Source organism: Lepisosteus oculatus, chromosome 12 (assembly GCF_040954835.1).
Source record: "Lepisosteus oculatus isolate fLepOcu1 chromosome 12, fLepOcu1.hap2, whole genome shotgun sequence".
NCBI classification, from domain to species: Eukaryota; Metazoa; Chordata; class Actinopteri; order Semionotiformes; family Lepisosteidae; genus Lepisosteus; species Lepisosteus oculatus.
Genome location: NC_090707.1, coordinates 26,969,653 through 26,994,742, shown reverse-complemented (window position 1 = coordinate 26,994,742; position 25,090 = coordinate 26,969,653). Strand labels below are relative to the sequence as shown.

The 25,090-nt window shown below is 35.7% G+C and overlaps 1 protein-coding gene across 1 annotated transcript in view; it reads right to left on the bottom strand.

The window, feature by feature from the left end:
- The window catches only part of atic (5-aminoimidazole-4-carboxamide ribonucleotide formyltransferase/IMP cyclohydrolase), a 94,511-nt gene extending 71,714 nt beyond the window's left edge, over positions 1-22,797 (bottom strand). The window contains exons 1-5 of the mRNA XM_006636665.3: positions 22,690-22,797; positions 18,479-18,605; positions 17,944-18,020; positions 7,379-7,445; positions 4,211-4,299 (exon numbers count right to left, since the gene is read on the bottom strand). Coding sequence (XP_006636728.1) covers positions 4,211-4,299; positions 7,379-7,445; positions 17,944-18,020; positions 18,479-18,605; positions 22,690-22,708 — 379 coding nt within the window. The 5' untranslated portion in view covers positions 22,709-22,797. The remainder of the gene's footprint in view (positions 1-4,210; positions 4,300-7,378; positions 7,446-17,943; positions 18,021-18,478; positions 18,606-22,689) is intronic.
- Positions 22,798-25,090: the final 2,293 nt, after the last annotated feature.

Below are 25,090 nucleotides of genomic sequence, written 5' to 3'. Positions count from 1 at the left end.
TATTATAGTTAAGTTTCAGTGAGCTTTTAAATACCATTTTGTTATTGATTATAATTATAATACATATATATACACAATCTCGTTTTAATGCTTGTTGTAAAGACTTGTGTTAAATTGGTCTATGGAGATGAAAAAGTATTTTTAACTAAATTGATTTAAACTGGTTGAACTGGGTTTTAACCTCACTGCTGACAACATTCATGTTTGCTCATTTATGTTTTTAATATCACTTAACATTGAACATGTTGTGATATAAAATATTAAATGTACACTTTTTGAATATATTTATATTTTTAAAACAGGAATCTGTTTCTTAGAAGAAAAACTTGCACCCTAAGCAGAAATCCAACCCGGACCTTCTGGTTAATATTCATACACCAAATCCATTGTACCCAAGCGCTGCATAGAAACATTGCCGAAACAGATACTGTAAGTCAAAATCTTTCCAAAGCAATCACAAGTGAATGAGTGAAAAAATTGATGGAAATGTTAACAAAAAGTGGAATACGAAAATACAATGAGCTATATAAATATAATTAAATCCTTAAATTAATATTATTAATTTCTTTAACTACACAATTCCATATTATATTACCTAATTACGGATTCTAAAAAGCACACGTTTTTTACTGCAATAACGACAGCGAGTATTCATAGAAAAGGTTAAAACATTCTAGCTTTTTATAAAGTATATAAACTTAATGTAGTCAGAACAAGCATGTCAAAACTTTTCCAAAATAACCATAGTAAGTGACCAACCGATTCACAAAATGTGTATAAAGAAAGTGGAATACTGGTGTGTATTTTTTACATTTTAGCTACCATTACCATCCATATACAGTATGTATAATATATTTATATTCCTAAATTAATACCGTTTATGATAGAGAGATGTTATGCTCCTGTTATTTTTCTACTAAGATACCAAAAAAAAAAATTCCATATTAATATTCCATATTAAGCAGATTTAAACATGCACAGGAGAGAGATTAAATGAAGCAATCGTTTCACTAACATCTAATGCACTATTTTGATGTATTTTTAACTTTTTAATTAAACATTTTTAATTAGAGGAGGGGAGCAATACATCAAAACCGTAATGCAGGTTTACATTGAGCGTGTCCGTCTGCCTTTAAAATTTAACATCTTTTAACTTGAAGTCTTTTAAAATCTCATTTAACATTTTCTCATATCTGTCTCTAGAACTTGACTGTAGTCCACCTGTGGCAAATTCACTTGATTGGACATGATTTAGAACCTGTCTTTATAAGGTCCCACAGTTCACAATGCAGGGCAGAGTACAAAACAAGCCATAAAGTCCAAGAAACTCTCCGCAGACATTCGAGATAGGATTGTGTCAGTTCATAGACCTGGAAAAGGACGAAAAAAAATTGGCAATGCATTGAAGGTTCACAGGAGCACAGTGGCCTCCATCATTGTCAAATGGAAGCTTGGAACCACCAAGACTTCCTAGAGTTGGCCGCCTGGCCAAATTGGGTATTCGTGCAAGAAGGGCCTTGGTCAGGGTGGTGACCAAGAACCCAATTGCCACTCTAACAGAGCTTCAGAGTTCCTTTGTAAAGATGGGAGAACCTGCTGGAAGGACTACATCAATCAGGTCTCAATGTTAGAGTGGCTAGACAGAAGCTCCTGAGTAAAGGGCATATGACAGCCCGCCTGGAGTTAGCCAAATGGCACTTAAAGGAATCTGAGAGCATGAGGAAAATGATTCTCTGGTCTGATGAGACAAAAATTGAACTCTTTGGCCTGAATGCCAAACGCCATGTCATCCATCATCTGACTAATACCATCCCTACTGTGAAGCATGGTCGTGGCAGCATTATGCTGTAGGGATGCTTCTCAGTGGCAGGGACTGGTAAAACGGTTAGGACTGAGGGAAAGATGAACATAGCCAAATACATAGAGGTCCTTGAAGAAAACCTGCTCCAGAGCACACACAACCTTGGACTAGGACAATGATTCACCTTTCAGCATGACAATGATCCGAAGCACACAGCCAAGATAATGTTGGAGTGGCTTTATAGCAAATCTCTGAATGCCCTTGAGTGGCCCAGCCAAAGCCCTTAATTTGCAGAAATTCCTAAAAACGTGTTTTCACTTTGTCATTATGAAGTATTGTGTGTCGATTGAGGGCAAAAAAGAATCAATTCAATCCATTCTGAAATAAGTCTACAACACAACAAAGTATGGAAAAAGTGTAGGGGTCTGAATTGACCACAGATGGACTCCATTCAAGTTTAGAGTGATCAAGAAAATTAGATACATCTAGGTTCAAAATGAATTGTGATAGCAAAGGAGGTAAATACTGATGTAATAAAGAGTTAAAAAGGTTCTAGCGAGCTACAATGCTTCCAGTTCAGTAGTCATACAGTCCTCAAGGTTCTGGGAGTACTACTTTACCCCGTTTTCCTTTTTTTCTGGTACTTGTACTTCTGCTGACCACTCTGTTGCTTAGCAACACTGGTGAGAATGAAAGACTCAATGCAATTTGAGCTTAATTTGCTATCCCGCTAAGTGTTTGCACCTTGTGTACACAATAAGGACTCCTTTCTCTGACCGAACTTGAGTTAAGTTTCCAATTCAACAATACTTATCAGAAAAAGATGCTTCAGTGTTTTATTTGCAACTAAAAATTAGTTTTTCTTCAAATGTATTTTGCACGTCTAATTTTAAATGTGACTTGTGAGAAAACTGTAGAACCACAATGTTTTATGATTTCTTATTTAACAAATTGGGTGAAGAGAATATCCACGATATATCGCATGATTTAACGAGGCGAGAGCATAGGCATTCATTTCCCTGCTCCCGCTTCTAAACTTTACCAACAGTTGGTACAAAGTACCCTTACTCAAAGACCATGTCCCAGTTGTTGCCCTTAACCCTTTCTCCAAATCCTTCTGTGACATAGCACAAGTGTGGACTTCAAGTGCACGAGTATTTAAGTGTACATCATAAAAAGGATAATGGGACACCCTTACATGCTATCATCTGCTGGTTACAAGGCTCAGGGTCAAAATGCTTTCTGTTGTTGAGGCTTCTTTTCCAGTGGCTAAGTGCATGTCGACAATTTTTTTAAAATATTTTTTTCAGTCTCCACTCGCAGTTTGATTAAATTAAACTTCATTACATCTATCCCTGCACAAAAGTAGTGACACTGTGTTCGTTTGTGTTGAGCTGGCTCGACTCAAAACAGGTAAACTAAGGAAAACCTGATGATGCCACTCTGTGCTTCTTCAAAGCTTTGTACTACTTAATGCATTTCATACAGTCTGTCCCAGTACAAAATTGACAGTACTTGGAACATAACTCATTTATTCACATTCAAAACAAACTAAATAAGGTAAACTTGGCAATACATGAAATAAAAGCTTTGTCAAAACTTCATACCTACAATACAAACACTATGAATCTAAAGAAACCTAATGAAATTGCTTTTAGATAAAATGAGTCTTAAAAGTGTAAAAAAGTACTAACGTGAATATTTTATTCTCCATGGCAACTTTTCTCAGCTTTGATAAGCTAAACATGAAACGTCAACATTCAACAAGTTATTGGGCATAATTCCCTTCACTGTGAAGTCCACTCTGATGCAGACTTCAGAGAAGGGCACATTAACGGCGCATTGGGGGCACTTGTGAACATCCTTCTGAAACACAAACTTACAAATGTAACACCCTTAGCCCTTCCAGTCTTGAGTAGGAACACAAATATGCAAAGGTATACTCAGTACACAACTTAAATCGTATTGTTACACCTAGAGGCCTTGGGGTGTTACATCAGGCACTGCTTTTAAATATGATGTTTTTAAAGCCATTACGTACACATTTAATAATCAAAATCTAAATTGTTTTCCCAATTACTATTTATACAGAATTAGTAATAGTCCTGCATGAGAAAAAATATACTGTGGTATACCGACTGACACCCTGAGCATTCGAGATTGCTGCATCTGTGGATGTATTTCTATTTGGGTTTGCAATATAAAGTGTAAAAAATCCAAGGGGAATGAATACTCACTTCCCATGTTAAAAGAAGGTTGAGTTCCTTTAGGCTTGGAAGTGCTATACAAATGTAAGGAATTAATATATAATCACATTATCCATGGCACAGTCTGATGTCCTAGCAAGACAATAAATGGCTCTTTCTACAAGAAATGCATGCTTCAATCTACTGCTTATCATAATCTTACCAATATCAATCTGTTCCACAGCCTCTTCCATAGTGATAGTGGGGGAAGAGATGGCCTTCACAAATGGATACAAGTTACACACAACAACCCTAAACAGAAAAAAAAAATAGTTATCTGAAGAGTCACTACTTTTGTGAATTAGGAAAAACAAAGTATGGAAAAGACTGAAAACCTGAGGAAAACTGCAAAAGTTAAACATAGATATTCCAATACTATTGTTAATCTTAAAACCCTAAAGTACAGTAGATATAAAAGGTCTACATATCCTTATTGAAACTGCAGGTTTCTGTGATGTAAAGCCAGAAATCAAGATAAATCATGTTAGACATTTTTCCATGTTTAATGTGACCTTGTTACCAACAAAATTCTAGAGAAAAACAAATAGATAATAATTAATAATTGCTTACACTTATATAGCGTTTTTCTGGACACTCCACTCAATGCGCTTCACAGGTAGTGGGGACTCCCCTCCACCACCAATGTGCAGCATCCACCTGGATGATGTGACAGCAGCCATAGTGCGCCTGAATGCTCACCACACACCATGATTGGTAAGGGCCAATGGGAAATTTGGCCAGGACGCCGGGGTTACACCCCTACTCTTTTCGAGAAGCACCCTGGGATTTTTAATGACCACAGAGAGTCAGGACCACAGTGTGAGCGCCCCTTGCTGGCCCCACTAACACCTCTTCCAGCAGCAACCAATTAGGAACAGGTTTCCCACTCATTTTTACCAACAAAATTCCATGACTTTTCCATAACTTCTAGCCAAATTTCCATGACTATATTTCTGCACTTTCATAAGTTGGCTTTACAACTGCTACAACAATTTGTAGGATTTAGAGCAATGGTATTTAATTCATTCATTGGGCCGCTGTCCTCCATATTTTTCCACTAAGTGCTAGGTGATGTAATGATTAGTCTCTTTTCAGGTGTGCTAGAGCTTGGTTAGAGGAATACTTTCATTTGAAATACATTCTTGCATGGCACACTTTTCTTTTACCTGAACAGCATGTTTACTCCTAGAACATTAGCCACATTCCTCATCAGTAAGCCCACATAGGCTAGGAAAATATATGGTCTTTTTCATTCCTGAAATGCTTCACTGCGTAAACACAAACTGTTGTCTATCTGAATAACTTCAAGTATCTCAATATCTTAATATCTTGACAAACTGAACATGAAATATTAATATTGAAAGGTGTCATTTGGGAATCAGATCAGTCTCAATGGATTTTTTAGTCCACCCTCCGAGAGTGTGTTGTGCATCTTTTCCATAATGTCATGAGCACTGCATACCCCATAAACTCCTAGCCTACGTATCTAGTTTTCACTTCTCCACCATTCCAAATCTTCACATGTAAATCCATTTGCATGAGTTGCAGTGCGTGATTAAGTCTCATCAAAATGCAGGGCATATCCCGCTCGTCGTAACACTTCTCCAACAAGCAGCAATGTAAAATAGGGAGCAATGCCAAAAGTGGTCGAACATGCATATTGTTTCAGCACAATGAAAGGTACCGATCAGTAAAGGGGTATAAAAGAATATCTAAGGCATTGGACGCACCCTGGAGCACTGTGAAGACTATCACCAATAAATGGAGAAAATATGGCACCACAGGGACATTGATAAGATCAGGACAACCCTCCAAAGTTTATGACGGGACAAGATGAAACTTATCGGGGAGGCTACAAAGAGGCCTACAGCAACATTAAAGGAGCTGCAGGAATTTGTGTCAGGTACTGGTCACTTCTTGCACGTAACAAAAATCTCCCATTAATCTGTACGTCTGGGCTATGGGGTAAGGTGGCAAGACGGGAGGCATTTCTCACAAAAAAACATCCAAACCCATCTAAATTTAGCAAAAAAATACATTCAATCACCCCAAACCATGTGGGAAAATGTCTTACGGTCTGATGAGACAAAGATTGAACTTTTTGGCCTTAATTCTAAAAGATATGTTTCGTGCAAAGACAATACAGCTGATCATTCAAAGAACACCATACCTACTGTGAAGCATGGTAGTGGCAGCATCATGCTTTGAGGCTGCTTCTCTTCAGTTGGGACAGGGGCTCTAGTCAAGATAGATGGGATAATGACTAGCACCAAAAATCAAGATATTTTGGCACAAAACCTGCTGGCCTCTGTCAAAAAGCTGAAGTTGAAGAGGAATTTCAACGTCCAACATGATAACGACCCAAAGCACACATCCAAGTCAACCAAGGAATGGCTTCAGAAAAGGGAGATCAAAGTCTTGGAATGGCCCAATCAGAGCCCAGACCTCAATCCCACAGGAAACCTATGGAATGACCTAAAGAGGACTGTGCACTGGAGATCCCCTGGTAACTTGAAGGAGCTTTAATTTTTTTGCAAGGAAGAGTGGGAGAAAAATGTAAAGTCCAGGTGTGCAAAGTTGATAGAGACTTATTCACAAAGACTTACTGCTGTAATAAATGCAAAAGGTGCTCCCAGAAAGTATTAGTTGGGGGGATAGGTGCACACTTATGCAACCAGGGTGTTGTGAGTTTTTAAATTCATTTTTCCTTATAATTATTTGTTTTTCCCTTGAATTTTGTTGGTTGCAAGGTCACATTAAATATGGAAAAATGTCTGACATTATTTTGATTTTTGGCTTTACATCACAAAAACCTGCAATTTCAATAAGGGTGTGCAGACTTTTTATATCCACTGTAGGTTAGCCAAGTGGAATCCATTAAAAATGTGTTAACGGAACACGGGAATTATTTTAGTGTTTTAGGAATTTGTTTTAGTGTATCGACAAATGAAGTCTTGTTCCATTAATAAACTATAATGCTTCTCATGTGAAATTCCAGTTTATGTGGTTCATTCACAATCAATTACAATAAACCTCATGAACTTGTGACACACACACCCAACCATGCAACCAATCATTTTTCTTGCTGCTGTAAGTGGCTATGCACATGTAATTAGTGTTTAATTTGAGGACAACATTTTTCACTGTTTAACTTGAATGTGCATGATCAACCTCCTGATCTAAATGTATTGCAATCAATTTGACACTCTTGAAGACATTATAGAATTAAACCTCAGAAAACATTCTTTTAAAGTTTTAAAAAACAAATTATGCAAGCCCAAGTCTGAAGGAAATATTTTTATTTAGCAAACTTAACTTTCACTTCTCTTACCTCACAAGGTTGAAACCTAGGTTATCCATATCAGAGTTGTCAGAAGAGGTGTTTCTAGCCAAAATACCTGGATAAAAGAAATCAAATGTCTCATGGAACTTAAGAATTAGAACGAGTTAAGAATACAATATCAATGGATACACTGTCCCACGGAGTAAGATGTAAGAAAATGTGTAATAAAAAAGGCACAGGAAAATGATTAATGAAGGTAGTTGCTGAGAATCTATGAAGGTCAGATTTATAAAACAAATATTCAAAAGATTATCAGGAGTATGTTAGACATGCCCTAATTCAGATATTACAAATAAAAATTAAGGAATAAAAACGTGACATGTGTAAAACCTTCCTTAAATAGACTGGTAAATATTAATAGCACCATAAACTGAAACGGTACACAACTGGATGCTTCCTTACTAAGTTTATCAAACTGTTTGCTAGAGAGTAAATTGTCTTTTTAAACAATTTAAAGAAAAATGAAAGACCCATTAGGAAACATGCAATACAAGGAAGTATTTCTGAAATTGTTCAATTCAAGTGTTAACTTAAAAAAAGCAGACTTAAAAGAAGCAGAAAGATATGTAATCAGTAATGATTCAATAATAGTTGGAGGGGAGTCAAAGTTTAAAACCTGAGTTTCATCTGATGGATTTACATGGCTGTAGGTAAGCTTACAGACAGATTAAAATGATCAAAAGGGTTTTCTGGTGAATTACTCTGATTAGTCATACAATATAAAAAGTCAGCAGAAACCTCATGGCTGTTGCTACATTCTCTCTGCCCTCTACCCCACTTAGCACAGACCTGTTTACCATTAAAGGACAAAAAAACCTGCAAGTCTGCAATTCTGCTTTCCTCTCCCTCCTTCCTCACTGGCAGGCACAGGTAGGTCAAATAACTGAGGACTGCTGCAATATCATGAATGTTAATTCTCTATATGTATTCACTCAATGGATCAGAAAGGTAGCTTTCAATTTGAATAGGATTCGGTTTACATGAAACTGTTACGAGTGGATATATATTGAACAGCAAGCACATGTAAAAACTAAATAATGGAATACTGCAGTGTAGTCTACCACAAGTAATACAAGTTTTTACTTAAGTTCCATATTAAAAGCTCCTTATGAAACAGTATAACAATTCTGCCGTTTTATAATTACCAGAAGCATTTAAATATCCAGTGCCTGACTGCAATTAAGGAAAGGAGAAATAGAATTACAAGGAATTAACAAACCTCAACAACAATTAACAAAAATTTATTTCAACTGTCTAGCTGTAAATGAATTGTCAATTCAATACAGGACAGAAACCTGGCAGATATCACTTAGTGACAGAGTATTATATGCACGCAGTAATATCAAACATGAAAAAAGGATGTGCCAAGACAAAGATAAATAATGATGGTTCCAATCTGGAAGACAGTGTTTTGTTATTGTTTTTGTTTTTGTTTACCAAGTTTTTTGTATGTAAATAAGTATAACAGACTGGATATAATGCATCTACACGTAAGGGTACTGAATCTCAATCACTGACATGATCTTAATGAGCTCACCGATACAATGACATTGTATATTCACGTTTGCGAGAGTCTATGCATTTCTTGCAAATTGGTCACTGTGTACAAAAATAAGCCCTAGTTCCACCGGCAAATTAAAACCCTGTGGGAAAAGAAAAACTGGGCTTTCAAAGAAGTAGATGATGCCATCTTGAAAACTAGTGAATATAAATTCCAACATGCAGTAAAGATGGCCAAAGCTGAATACAAAAACAAACTATCAAGGACACCTGAGGTTGCTGGTAATGCCTTCAACTAATCACTAACTAGTAGGTGACAAAATTCTCCAGTTGATGATCACTTTCTTGCAGAAAATCTGAATGAATTCTACTGTAGGCTTTACACAAAAAATGCAGTGGCCTGCACCCAGACAGCCCGTGGTATCCCTTTAGCCACCATTTATCATTCAGCAGCATGACATAAGATGTTTTTTCCACAAACAGAACAGCAGAAAAACATCTGGGTCCAACTTTGTATCAACAGCTACACTAAAATTGTGACAATCAACTTACTCATATTTTTACAGATATTTTCAATTAAGGTACTGGACAGCTTTAAGATGGCTACCATAACACCAGTAGCTAAGAAATCCATGGCGAGCTGCTTCAACAACTACAGGCCTTGCCATCCGTAAAGGCAATTGAGTGACTCAGCCAATTTCCTATCAAATATGCACTTCAACCCATGCCAGTTTGCCTAGAGCAAACATGTCAATGGAAAAATACATCTGCTTTGGGATCCATGATCTATTTCAACATCTAGAAGTACCCAGCACTTACACCCGGTTCCTCTTTATTAGCTACAGACATGCTTTAAAACAATTATCCTTCTCAAGCTTTTTGATAAGCTAGCAGAGATGGGCATAAATCAGACTGTGTTATTGGCTACTGGACTTCCTTTCCGATAGGAAGCAGGTGGTGAAGCACAGGAGCTCCTCAGGGTTGTGGCTTATCACCTCTGCTTTACTCTCTGTACACACATAATTTGTATATAGAATTGAAGTAGCTGAATTAGTTGAAAGGTGCAGCCTAAACAACCAACAACTAAATGTAAAAAAAAATAAAACATAACTCTGGTGGACTATGTATGCAGTGGAGCACTCTCACCACATCAATGGTCAGGCTACAGAGGTGCAGAATGTTAAGGGCTTTAATGGGTTTTCAGTAATTGCTCTAATACTGATACTCTACACAGGATATATGTTTAAAGTATTTTCATAAAGAAAAATAATAGCTTTGACCTCTATCAAAAGGGAATGCCACAGGCCTCTGCAAGTTTAATCCACATCATAAAATCAGAAAATACAGAAAATATTAATAATATTAATAATGAATGACCATGAACGAGCTGTAAGCTGAGGAGTTATAAAGAAGATATGTTGAGTCTTGTCAGCTTAGAATTAACCTTTAGAGCGATCCTTTTGGCCCTATTATTGTATAAAATAGTTTATTACTATAGCTTCTTGTGAATGCGATGTGCCCCTTTCAGGTTTACATCCGCATTAAGAAAATCTTTATATTTGTCTTAATACAAATTTTAGCAATGATATCACACTGCCATTAATTGCCATGTACGCTACAGTTTCGGTATATCTGTGGGTTTGACTTCATGGGATTGGCGTGTGTGGAACAGCGGAAGACAAGACCCAGCAAGGGAAAGGTGGCGGGTTGTTTAGATCATACTATGAATGAGTTCCTGAGGCATACCATCCAAGGTTTCGAATTTATAAATAAACCTTTTATGAGTTTGCACGAGAGAAAAAGGTACCTTTTCAGAGGTCCTGTACTGCACAAATTAGATGAATTTGACAAAAGGCTAATGTTGCCTTAAATCTGTTGAACTTAAAATCTGTCTGACTATACTTTCATTAAATTGAGCAGAAAGTCACCTTGCTCTTACAAGCGGTTCTCTTGGCAGAGTGTGTTAACATGCTGCACCCTTTTAAATTGATTTGTATCCCCATTATCACCTTTGTTGTCCAAGGGGTGTGTGTTGTCTCTCTTCCTCAATTTAACATCTGATACATTCCCAGTAAATTGAGAGACTAAAACCATATAACATCTGCCTTTCTCCAACTGCTCCAAAGTCGGGTGCAGAGTAAAATCCTCTAAACAGAAAGCCACAATGGACACCAAAATTACCCATAAAAATGCTTCATCCCCACTATAGTTACGGAAAGGTGAAAGTGGGAAGCTGATTTTTTAAACATTTTATAAAGAAAATCAAAAAGAAACAATGACATTTCCCTGACTAACTAAAATATTGCATGACTTTAAAAGCTATAAAAAATGTTTTTAGATAGTTAAATGTCACTTATTATGTTCAAAAAGAAGGTGATTTTTCTTCCTCATGATCATCTTAGAATCTTTGTGAACACTAAGTTAAAATAATTTTGCCAACACAACATGAAACGTATACATAAAAAAATCACATTATTTTCTTAAAACCAGGAATTACTTAAAGCTGCATCAGTGACTATTGGGAATGTGTACTGATGAAATTAAAGCCCACATCCAGTTTCCCTTCCACCTAACTGCAAGGTGATAATGCACTAGGTGGCTGGCACAAATTAATCCCTCCTGTGCTCTTTCCAAGTATACTGGAGCTGGTCTTGAGGTTCATTCATTCATGTTATTACTAAAAGACCTGCTGATCTGCTTTACACCACAGGAAGATTGGGGAATGGGATTTTTTCTGTATGAAATACGTATTGCATTTACAAAATTAAAGCGTTTTAAACTTTTGATTAAAAAGTTAAAAAAAAAACTTACAGCTTACACAAAGATTTGAAGCTGATAATGAGGAAGAAAAATCACCATTTTTTCAAGCATAAAAAGTGTTTAACTATCTAAAACGTTTTATAGCTTTTAAAGTCAGACAATTTCTATTTTAGGCAAGGACGCATTCTTTTTTCTTATTTTTGATTTTCTTTAAAACAAAAAAATCAGTTGGCCATTGTGGTGTGTTATATTATGTTACATTTTTTATATATTTAGAAATTCCAGAAAACTTCGACTGATGCATGAAAAATGTAGCATAATGCCTTCTTGCGTTATGAACTAGCTTACACCTGGGATCCACTTAATTCAAACTAAGGTTCCTAAAAATGCAACCAGGTCCTAGATATTGTTTAAATAAAAGCTGTGAAATTGTTCACAAACCACAATCTTTAAAATGACTATGGTTTGAAGTCATTTTTCGCAAAGGTATTGACATCTGAAACACTGTGTCATAAATAGTTAATAAGAAAGCGAAGGTTATGATAACCAGAGAAAACAAATGACTGAAAAAAAAGATACAAGAAGTTTGAAAATATTTATTAATACATTAATACTGTCAATAATGACCAGACATTATTATAGTTTCAGTGGTCTTTTTAATACCACTTTGTTATTCTCGATTATAATTATAATATATGCAATTTCATTTTAAGGCTTGTTGCAAAGGCTTGTATTAAATATGCCCCACAGGGATGGATAAAGTCTTTTGAATTGAATTAAACCGGTTGAACTGGTTATTATTCACACTGTTGACAGTATTCACATTTGCTCATTTGTGTTTTTTTTTATAATTAATATCATTTAACACTGAATATGTTTTGATATATAAAAATAATTAAAATTGTTAATATAGTGTACGTAGTATTTACTATTTTAAATTTTTAAAAAAGGAGTCTTTCTTAGAAAGAAAACTTGTGCCCTAAGCTGGAATCGAACCCAGATCTCTGAGGTCAGAGAGGCATGTACCAACCCACTGCATCAATGTGTCGCTCAGAAATGTAGGTGAAACAAACAGTTTCCAAAGCAATGAGTCAAAGAAAACCCAAAACATGTTTACAAAGAAAGTGGACTATGGTAATACTATCCACTATAAAAATACATTTTGATCTTTAAATTAATATTATTAGTTTCTTTAACTACATAATTCCATATTATATTCCTTAATAGTGGATTCCATAAAGCACACGTTTTTTTACTGCAATAACGACAGCAAGTATTCATAGAAAAGATTAAAACATTCTAGCTCTTTATAAAGTACATAAACTTAATATAGTCAGAACAAGCATGTCAAAACTTTTCCGAAATAACCATAGTAAGCGATGGAATTTGATTCACAAAATGTTTATGAAGAAAGTGGAATACTGGTGTGCATTTTTTATTTAAGCTACCACTACCTGCCATATACAGTATGTATAATATATTTATATGCCTAAATTAATATAGTTTGACAGTCAGGGATGTTATGCTCCTGTTATATTTATGCTGCTAAATGTCCACCTTTAGTACGCTGGGCAAACGTTCCGAGGTCAAATTCTTCCAGCACGAGGGTACCTTTAAAGTGGAGACGACGGCACCGAAATTTTTTGGCGCGCCTTCTCTTTAAAGCCTTGGCCAAATATGAAGATAGTACGTACAGTTATAATTCAAACGGAATTAAAAACTACACATCCCAGTTACCATGGTGGTGCTTGTGATCATTGCGTTTAACCAACGAAAAATCAGTCACATGACTTTGGGGCAGAGTTTCGAAAGCTTAACCTATCAGCAACAAAGCGAAATTTACACGATAGGCTACCTCAAACTGTCAGTTACACGACTGTGTATGTCGCTTAAGCCACTCCTATTTGGCATTTTAGTTATGGAGGCGAGGAGACCCTCTCTGGGTGTCTGATTTGCTGCCATCTTTAATCGCTTCGGGTCCGAATGGTAGTAGCTACGCGTACGAAATAAAGTTCATCCCAGCTACAAAACATATATATTTTTGTGGTAGAAGGGTGCAAAACATCAGTATTTACTGCTAATAATTAGTGTACGATTTATAGTTGAAATCTGAGCCTAAATATAAAGTTAAAATCTCGACAAAGCAAAGTAGGAAATACAGAGAAAATAAATCCTTTCTGACATCTAAAATCAGTTTCGATCAAGGTCTCTAAAACGAACAAGAAAAAGAGGATTTTCGGAGGGCAATTACGCTGTATTTATATAGGATAAGTGATTTATGAGCAATCTAATTTCTTGTTCATTTAAAACAGTGAAATGTCAGCTGCAAAAGATCGCACCACAAACAGCACTCTCTCTGCCTGTCATAGACGTTCAGGAAAGGCTGAATTAAGTCATGTCAAGTACAATAATTCGGTGATCAATAATAACAGTTGTAGGACAAGAAACAAAAGATTTTTAAGGCTAAAACTCAAATTCATTCTACAAATTAAGGCAAATGAAAGCAAATGAAAATTCAGGACGTTAAAGTGCCAGAAGTGTAAAAAAATACAAAAATGCACATGAGCAAAAAGTTTTAGAAATGGAGCAAATAGAATAAAAGCCATGCCTATAGTGCAGAAGAGGGATGCAGGAACACTTGCTTAGATATACAAAAAAAAATCACAAAAAGGTGTATGTTACAAAAGAACATGCAAACATGTTCATCATGTACATCAATTTCCCTTCGTGATCAATAAAGTCTTATCTATAAACATGAAACAGAGTGAGGAATCAGAAAATTAGCATGCATAAAAAACAGCAATTCTGTCAATGAGCCCTAAATGAATTAATAGCAACCATGGTTTCATGGAGGGCTTCTCAGATAGTTGGGCATTTAGGTAGATTGCCAGGTGAAAGGATTTGTAAACATACTTTGTTAAAGCAAGTCAGTTTTTTCCGCAACACATAAAAGACGTTTTTCCAAGAAAGTTTAGCCTTTGTCACTAATGAAACCACTAAATAAAGACATAAATATAGAAATCATAAGATTTTTTTTATTCAATGTTGGTAGCAGGATGAACTGTGCTAAGTGTATATTTTGTCGCAGAGTTGCTGCAAGATGTTAACAGTGAAAAAAGGTATTTAGAAATGAGTTATTTCAAGAAGAAAATTTTCAGAATAATTGCAAATCTTGCAGGATAGAGAAAGCACAGAAAACAGGCAGTTAGATTGATCAGATTAGTATGAAAAGTTATTTAGCAAAGGGAATGAGAAGAGTGACAAACTAGAATGCTTTAGATCTTTTTATCTGAACCAGGGAAAACTGATCATGTTTCTCTATAACAATAATAAAAAACTTTATTTTATATATCACCTTTAAAAGTGGCATCTCAAAGCAATACAGTAGATATAAAAACAGATAAAAGGACCACAGATTACAAAGTAAATACATATAAGAAAGACAAGCAGTTAGAGGTGCTACCAAAATTAGAAAATGAAGCAGATACAGACACTAAGTCTTCTGAAAAGAAAGGTTCTGAGGTTAGATTTAAATGCACTCAGGGTACGTGACTGATATCACTGGAAATACAAATTGAGAGCTCTGGGGTGCAGCTAGAGAAGACCCTGTCACCCACAGAATGTAGATGTTCTTGAGGACAGCTAGAAGACCAGTCAGACGGACAAAGGTGGGGAGTAGACAGATAATAAGCCATATACTGTAGGTACTGAATGAGGATGAGGATTTTGAAGTTGACTCGAAACCTGATAGATAACCAATGCAAGGACTTGAAAACAGGTGTAATGCATCCCTGATAGGATTCTCGCTGTCATATTCTGAACATATTGAAGATTGCTCAGTGTGGATTTAATTTCCCCAGTGAACAGGATGTGCATTTATTAATTCTAGAAAAAAAAAGCCTTTCTTGATTTCTCTAGTTCTTAGTTTCTCTAGTTCCCTTTAAAATAAACTATTATTCCACAATGCAGAGTATTACATGGCCAGTATTTACACATGATATTTGTAATTTAAAGAAATTAACACAAGCAGCTTTTGGAGATTTAAGTGTTGGCTGAGTTATTGCAGGATAAAAGACTAGAGATGTTGGTAAGAAGAAGATAATTTTGGGATAGCTGAGGAATACACTGATAACAAGAACACTTCCTAATGGGGTTAGGCATACTTTTGATGAAGATGATGAAGTTAACAGACTGTATGTTTACATAGATACTGAAATGAGGATTGTATTTTAGATTATGTGTAGTTGCTAGCGTTGAACTGTGTGTTGGATGTACATGAATTGAAGGAATGGGCAAACATAGCTGATGCGGATCCACAGAGCCAGCATATTAAGATGTTTATAATTAGAGGCGATTTGTTTAAATAACTAGGTATGGATACTGATGTGCAAGAGAGGTGGAAAGGCTGTTTCCTTAAGCCAGCACTATAAAATATTTTATTCTCAGTGAGATGCTGCCATTTCATAGTGGGTTTCTAACACTGTGTATAGTTCCATCCACACAGTGCCTTTACTTCCATCCATTTCTAATCTCTTTATCCAGTACAGAGGAGCCTATGCCAGTAAGCAACGGACACAAGGCAGAATACACCCTGGACAAAGCGCTAGTCCATCACAGGACAGACAGACACAAACACACCAGGGCCAGTTTTCCCATAAACCAATTAACTTACCAGTATGTTTTGGAGTGCGAGAGGGAGTCATATCACACATATGGAGAAAAACCATGTAACCCAGAGAGAACATGCAAACCCCACACACACAGGATGGCAGGAATTGAACCTAGGACCCCAGTGCTCCAAGATAGCAATGCTAACCACTTTGCCACCATTATAAATGGATGGATATCTTAGTTATCTTTCTAGTTCACAGGTTTGCATGCATAATTTAATTTTGAAAGGCACTGAGACATCAGGTACTACTGTTGTATTTATGAAAAAGAAACAAAACAAAAAGCATACTAACAACTGTGCCATCCTACTCTTTAGTTAATACAATTTATTATTTATAAACAGTTAACATTGTTAGCAAAATATTTTGAATTATATTTAACCCTATTTTTTCTTTAGTTTTGTATTTAACTTATTATATGATAGTCAGATTTAATGTATATTTGAACAATGAAAATATATGTTTACAAGATGCGGGGGAAAGTGCAACAACTTATTACAGTGCTAAATTTAATATTATTGATTACTAATAGTTTATGCTAACACCTAACTTTCTTAATTAGATGTATTTGAAACAGTGAACTAAGTGTAACAAACCATTCAGAAATACAATCGAGAATATTTTTGTGGTGTTTGTATGGATGAAATGTTTCTAAAATGTATAACGTAACAAAATTAAAGACGATTAAAATCTGTAATCTTTCCACTTGTAATGTCATTAGACAGAACAAGAAGTTTCTGCTTTGTCTAAGGATGGTATCAAAAAGTAATCTAAGTGGTGAGAAAGCTGTGCTTAATGATAATTAAGTGACTTATAAGTAAAAAGAGATGGTTCATATTGTGTGATTAATTTTAAAAACTAAGTTATAAATGCAGACGCGATTGCTGCCATAAGCGCTCCAGCCAGCAGAACGTTCGTTCTGTACTGTTGAGCTCCACGCCTCCTCCCTCTCTCGGTGCCGCGCCCCTCTCTGACGGAGCGCAGTGGGCAGTACGCTATTTTCAGAGCCTCTGATTGGGAAAAAAAGACCTGCTGATCAGTTTCACACACCAGGAAGAGAAAAGAATGGGATTTTTTCTCTTCGGAACGTGTGTTGTCTTTATGAAATTCGTGTATTTTAAACGTTTAATTAAGAAGTAAAAACCTTACAGCGTACACAAAGATTCTGAGCTGATCACGAGGAAGAAAAATCACCCATTTTTCGCGCATCTCATTTTTTATTTATTAAAAAAAATCGTTTGCCCAGCCTACCTTTAGTTGTAAAATTCTATATTAATATTCCATATTAAGCAGATTTAAACATGCACAGTAGAGTGATTAAATGAAGCAATCATTTCACTAAGATCTAATGCACCACAATTGCCACCTGTCGATCATCTTTGGCCAGCAAATCACATGCCGCTGTCACCTATAGCCCGCCCCATTTATTATGTTCTTACATAATACCTAAAAAACTGCATGATAATAGAAAATAAGAAGAACATTAGCCGAATATAAACGTACAAAAAGTAAACAGAAATTAAATAAAGCTACAACAGTCAAACATCACAATAACATAAGTTGTATTTGAACTCGGTTTCTGTTCAAAAGAAAACAGTCAACCTGTGTTATTGACACATTTACCTGCATGAACTGCTGGATGCAATGTCTTCACCCTTCCTCCCAGCATTTCTGGAAATCCCGTAAGTTCTGAAATATCCCTTGGGGAAAAAAAGAAAGTTGGATGTACTGGGATGAACTGGCTAATTATTAGCTTACAGCTGCTAACTCATCAGTTTTTTTTACCAATTTATTGAGGGTTTCAGCTACAATTCAAATAGAAATGATCTATGTTCATTATGCAACATAACCATTTACTTCATGATGAATATAGGATCATAAAGGTGTACTGTGGCACCCAAAGCAAACAGTAAATTTGACTAATAACTATTAAAAGAAATAAAGCATAATAGCTGAAAGCTGAAAGGACAAGGTAATGTACATTTGCATTTTGAAAATACAGGCAATTGCTAAAAAGTGGTATTTTCAGATAAATACACAACGTAATATTAGCTTTGTGATATGCTGTTACCCACAGATCACCTACCACCCAGACTTACAAAAAAAATGTTAACAGTAGGCCAGCAGATTACCCATGCCAGTATACTGGAATCCATACCTTACAGAAAGACCAGCGTCCCGCAGAGCCTGTGCGGTGCCCCCAGAAGCAACCAGGGAGAGACCGACAGAGACCAGCTGCTTGGCAAAGTCCACTACACCAGTCTTGTCAGACACACTCAACAGCGCTGCAGAAAACAACGAAAAAGCAGTTGAAACACCATTCTGCATTTTGCTATAAGGTATTTTTATCACAGGCTAATTATTCTGTGTTTGAGGCACATTTTGTAAAACTTTTCAGCTTTTAAAACATCAATTTTATTTTAAATTGGAACCTACACCAATTAAGGCAGTTCTGAAACTTGTGTTACAAGAAATGTAATCAGCTGGACCCCTTCAGAAAGAAAATTCATTATGGAAGTGTCGGATACCGTAACATACACACCACTCTCTGTACATCATACAGTTTGTGAACCCTTTGGAATTACCTAGATTTCAATTTGTCTTACTGTGGATTGATGAACACCCAGGCCTTTAATAATGCTTTTGTAGCCTTTTCCAGCTTTATGCATCTCCACAATTCATCCTCTAAGCTCCTCTGATATTTCTTTTGATCAGAGTACGGTTTACACGAACAGCTCTTTCTTGAGAAGACCAGTCTCTGTCAGTAACCAACCTTTGTGTGCCTTTTTATAGAGCAGGGCACCACCAACCCACACCTCCAATCTCATCTCATTGATTGGAACACCTGATTCCAATTAGCTTTTTGAGAAGTTATTAGCCTAGAGGTTCACATACTTTTGCCCCAACCTCGACTGTGAATGTTTAAACAATATGTTCAGTACTGACAAGAAGTAGAATTGTTTCTGTGTTATTAGTTTAAGCAGATTGTTTGTCTATTATTGTGACTTAGTTGAAAATCAGACCACATTTTTATGAGTAAGAAAAGGGTTCACAAACGTTTTCATGCAACTGCTTATTGATCAAGTAATAAGAGTTATTTAATCTGTAATATTTTCAAGCTAGTTAAGAGGTAATGTACATTTTTGGAAACTCTTGAAGTTGGGTATTTTTGACACTCAGGACTGACCAAAGAAAAAGTCTAAACAAGTACGCAGATCAATTAAATTATTAATTAGCCTGGAGCTGTAGAGCTCTGCTGGAATACAAAACACCATGTGAAGCTTTTGTGTTGGAAACTACTGCTGTACTATTATGGGAACATCATCATTATTATATGATTCTCTCCCTACTCTCATCCTCTTCCTTGCCTTTATATTTATGTTATGCTCTATGCCTCAATGGTTCTCCTTTATTATGCTTCTAATGATTCACTATGAAGTTTACCAAAGTAGACAATCTGAAATCCCCTTTGAACATTTTTGTTTACCTACCTGTTCACTCACCTACAGTGATGCATATAGCTAAAAAATATGCATTGTTTCAAGGTTTCTGGGAAAGGCACCAAGTAGTAATTTCAATACGTGAACAGCTAGCATAGCTAAACATCAAGAGCACTAGCTCATAACAATATACATATTGTATATCAGCCATAATGTTTGTATCAGGGCTAAAATACTTGAGAAATGGTATTTTTGTAAATATACAGTTTGTCATTAACTGACTTCTCTAAAATAGTATTTTATTTTGAACTCTATTGGGCACGGCTGATTTATAAGCAAAAATGAAGCAAGGAAATTTCCTGGGCTGTATTTTGAGACAATTACATTTCAGACAAAGAAGAGCATGCAAAATCAACACAGAAAGTACATCTAATAGGGGTGAGGTATCAAAATCTTTGCCAAATAAGCTTAAGCATTTCTTATCATATACGAATAGTTTTTGCTTTCCTATCATACCAAAAGGTCTGTGGCCCCTTTCCTTGACTAATAAGGTCTACTCAAAGCAGGTTAGCATGCATTCATAGTAACACTGTAGACTGCATACCGTTGTCACAGTTGCATTGTCTGATTATCACCAGTGCTAGAAATGTACTTTACTTAAAAGTACCAACATACATTTTCTTACCAAATGCAAAATATAAAAACTGCATTATTGCTAACAAAGCAATAAACAGAACCTTACATTCTTAGTTGCAAATTACAAACCAGGATAAAAACAATGTAACAGTTACCTTTCAGTAACCTTTTATTTATTATTTTTCTGAGCTCCCAATTGCTATAGGAAAAAAGCATTTAAATGAACATGTATGCAAATAGCTTACAAAGCACCTAAAATTGTCGTTTGTGAGTAAAATGTATTTTAAAAAATTTAAGCAAGTATGATTGGGGGGGCTTCTTACAGCATTTTTTAGGATAAAAAAAAATTCCTAACTGCAGTCTTAATACCGCTTGATTTTCAGATTTCTTCCAAAAATACACTTTCTGACTGGCACTATCAAGCAGGCTTTATGAAGCTTGCCTTCTAAATTATACACTAGTGGTTTCAAAGTTTAGCAAACATGTAGTTCATATCCTGACTGCACTACAAGTTTTATTTTAGGAAAACCTGATTTCCTGTATCATGGACTAAAACATTCTCTCCTAGTAAACTGATTCTTAGTTACTTTTGGGCATCCATGTTTTAGAAAAGGACATTTAGTTCTGAATTTTTAATTCAATCTTTAATTCAGTTATGTTTTTTTTTTGTTTTAAACTCATTTATGTGTTGCATTGTGTTTTAAGATTAGAGGTAGAATTCTAGGTTTCTAGGTCTACAGAACCTAGGCCTGGAAAATCTAGATTTGTACACCACATATACTTCAAATTATGTTTATGTTGTGCATTGTATAGATTGTATTATGTACAGTTAATAAATAATTATATCACCAAGTTTCAACTCTGATTACCAGAAGTTAAAGAGAATATAAAAAACTCAAATTTCTAAAGTTTTACCTAATGTTCTGGTTATTTCTTGATCCCTGCTATATTAAAAAGTAAAAGCAGCACAAATAAATGGATTGGGAGTCACTGTTTTTAGGGTGGCCATTTTCAAGAGGAGATGCAACAGTCTAATGAAAGCCAGGAATATGATATGTGCATACCTTCACAACATTGCTTTCAATACAATGGCAATTATGACAATTATTCAACCACAAGACGGAGAACAGGTGGAGATGTCAAAAAACATAATTACGTTTAAAAAGAACCTGATAAGACCACTTGCTTTAAGCTATCCTTACATGTTACCCAGTATTCCTATTACTTAACATTACAGCTCCCTCTTCAGAGCAACCAGTATGTGGTCGCATCAGTACAACAGACAATAAACTGACTCAAGAGACACCCAGATATGATAATAGCAATAGTAACATGCCGTTTGCCTCGCTTCCCTCCCTAAAATGTCCATTTATAACAATTCGGTACCAAATACCACAGACACTAAACATATTAGTAGCTGTATTACCAATATACCGGTGTACTGTAACTGGAATTCATGTATACTTAAGCATTACAATACAGTCCAAGGAAAAGATACCTTTAGGTATCTTAATACGATCCAGATTGACTTTAAAAAGTCCTAAAAATCCTAATTCTACAGCAAGAACTGAACGTACTTAACTCCCGTGCCCTTTCCCCTTCGATAACACCCTTTGGGTTGATTGCAATATAATATATTTTTTCGAGGAGCCGGGAACTACTTCGAGAAACCAAGCTCGCTGAAACTGGTATTGAAATGTACTGTTTAGCACAGAACAGCGTTCTGACTGTAGTGGCATTCAAATTCCTACAGATACTGTACGTGGGGGTTGTTTTCAATTCATTCAGTAGCACTTCAATACAGATTAGATTAAATAAAACGGTTATTTTCGTGATAACGAAGTTGAGCCCCGAGAACGAAGCACTTGGAGTAGTCATTAAAAAGTCAAGCTCTTGAACAGATCATGCTCTTTCAGTGCTTCTTCCGCTCCCGCTTCCACTCATTTGATTTTTTTTTTGTTTTCAATCGTAAATGAACTACGCCATCCTGAAAAAAACAATGCTAAGGGACATGACAGGTTACATGCAAAACAAATGTTAAAAAGCACGAATTAAACCCGAAGTTTGGAATATTACTAAATTCGATAAAATGATTCACAACAGATATTCCCTTCATTGCTTTTAAGGGCTTGATGATTAATAAAATACAAACACTTCGTGTTCACCCAAGTCTATACTCCACAATACAGCACCTGAGAAACATTAATTTTACACGTAACACAAACGACATAACATACACAATCGAAGTATATAATCTTAATTTAAAAAAAAATGACAGTATTATATGAAGTACCTATCTCAGAGTTAGCCATTGTATTCCCTCCTAGATCTTCTTACAACCGCTGTAAACTGCGAATATCAGACTATGCTGTTTCACGTGGACTCAAATCTTCTCAATGCATGCCGGGTACTACAAGAAGTGAACTTTCTCTCTAGGGAACTTGGTAAAACCTGGAACGCTGGGACGGAGACATACTGTAACTGAACTGGCTCTAGTATTTTCTTAAACTGCTCTACCTTTATACATTTCTTTACAGTTTAATAAGAAACACTAATAATTACGCCTTTAGGGAAATGAATTAAAACATTGATCAGGTATAGATTTTAAAGTTCCGAGGGCTTTGCCCCAGTAATTTAAATCACTAATAATTAAAAACATAAATAATTTAACTTTTTCCTGGTAGGTACAGGAACAGTCTTGTGCAGTTTCGGGTTTTATTGAGTTCAATAAGGACAGCAACACGAGCTAAACAGACAAACTAAAACTTATATAGCTCAAACTTATATAACTTATATAACTTAAATATTCCTAACTTTTATAGCTCAGAAAGAGTTTCACAATCTGAGTGCTCATCCAGTTCTTTGATATGTAATACCTTTGATATATGTATGTTTGCTTGTTGCTTGCATTTCCCACTTCAGCATGGTGGCATTGTAAGCTTAGTATCAGAATAGAAGTAACTTAAGTGACTTACAGTGAAAAAGTATTGTAGCAAGAGTGACTGAGGTCAACACTGTGATATACAAAGAAATGTATTGCCCATTTATGTATAGAAAGGGCTAATACCAAACCAAACTGGTAAAGAAGCAAAAAAAGTTACAATGCAGAGTCCAACATGAAACACAGAGTTCACAGCATTTCTCTTAGCCACCATAGTAATCTCCCATTCTCCCTGTCCCTCTTGACCATACAGCAGCTCTATCTTAGTACATCTCCCTGACAAATGTCAAGTGAGGTAACAGAGACCACTACAGTATTAATCGGTGATCATTAGCAGAATTTTTTCTTTGATTTTGACAAATTCTGCACTTGCTATTTTGTAAAATATTGTTGCTTCAATTTGGATGTGGCAGGCTAGTCAGAACAAGATTGCAAGCTGGATGTGATCCACAGGCCTTATTTTGCCCAGGTCTTGTCTAGTACATGTCTGTCTCTCCTACTCTAAGCACTCCAAGGCTGTATTGTTATTTGCACTCCTACCTGTATTACTAAAGGGCAATACACCTGATTGAGCCTGAAGCTGCTCTCCTGTCTGCATTTTGTGCTCATCAAACACTGCTAATAAGAAGATAGTGTTGCTGCATTGGTGCTAGAAAGGAGTCCCCTGCCTGAAGCACGCTGGAGCACACTGGAGCTGGGTGAAACAATGGATTCACCCTTTTGGGAATCCTGACAGGAAGGACTATAGTCACTGAATTAGTCAAAGTGTTTCAACGGGAGGCTAGCAGTAGCAACAAAGACCATGAAAAAGAGGTACGGAAGCCATTTCAGTCTTTTTGTTCTTTTATTATTACCATCCAGTTTTTTTCATAATTGTCATATACACAATAAACAATAAAGTAATAAAACAGGTAATATACACTCACAAAAAAAGATCCCCTTTCACCCCTCCATCACCACCCCAAAAAAACAGTTATTATATTTAAAAATGTAATCTGCAATACATCTGTAAAGAATAAATAGATATTCATCTATATATTTATATATTATATCGTATTTATTTAAGAAATACTATTTTATTTTTGAATTATTAATGTTATTAATTATCATTTATGTTAATAAAATAATAATTAAATTTAACAATTATTATCTTTGTTATTCATTATTTTGCATAATGTCACTTCACATAATATTACTATTTTTCCCACCTTTCTTCAAAAAGCTTGTTCTGATTCCTCATGCCATGTGTTATCCATTCCATTTTATACACTTCCCTAATTGTTTCAGTCCATTTACTGATTTGAGGTGCTTGTGATCATAATCTTGTTATATACTTTAAAACATTCTTATTATTCTAAAGAGGTACTTATCTACAGTATTTCATAAAACAAGATCTAGGGAGTCCTTCCAAGGAGAAAATCCTCTGGGCATAAATATAGTTGACATATAAAAATAAATTCCACAATTTTAAACTTCATCCCAGAATCTTGTCAAAACAGGGCAGGTATATAAAATATGGACATAATGAGTTTTAATCTCCCCACACTTTTTCCAACAAGCAGTTGCATTTGTTCTATTACATTTATCTTGTATTAGTGGTGTTATAAAAAATCTCATCTGAGTTTTCCGTGCATAAATATGTGGTATCCTCGCACTCTTAAAATTGCTGCAACTGCAAGAGAGAATGACCTGGCACATAAGAAGGTGAAGAATTCTAAAGCTATCCTCTCTGCCTGTGACTGCCACTTTGGAG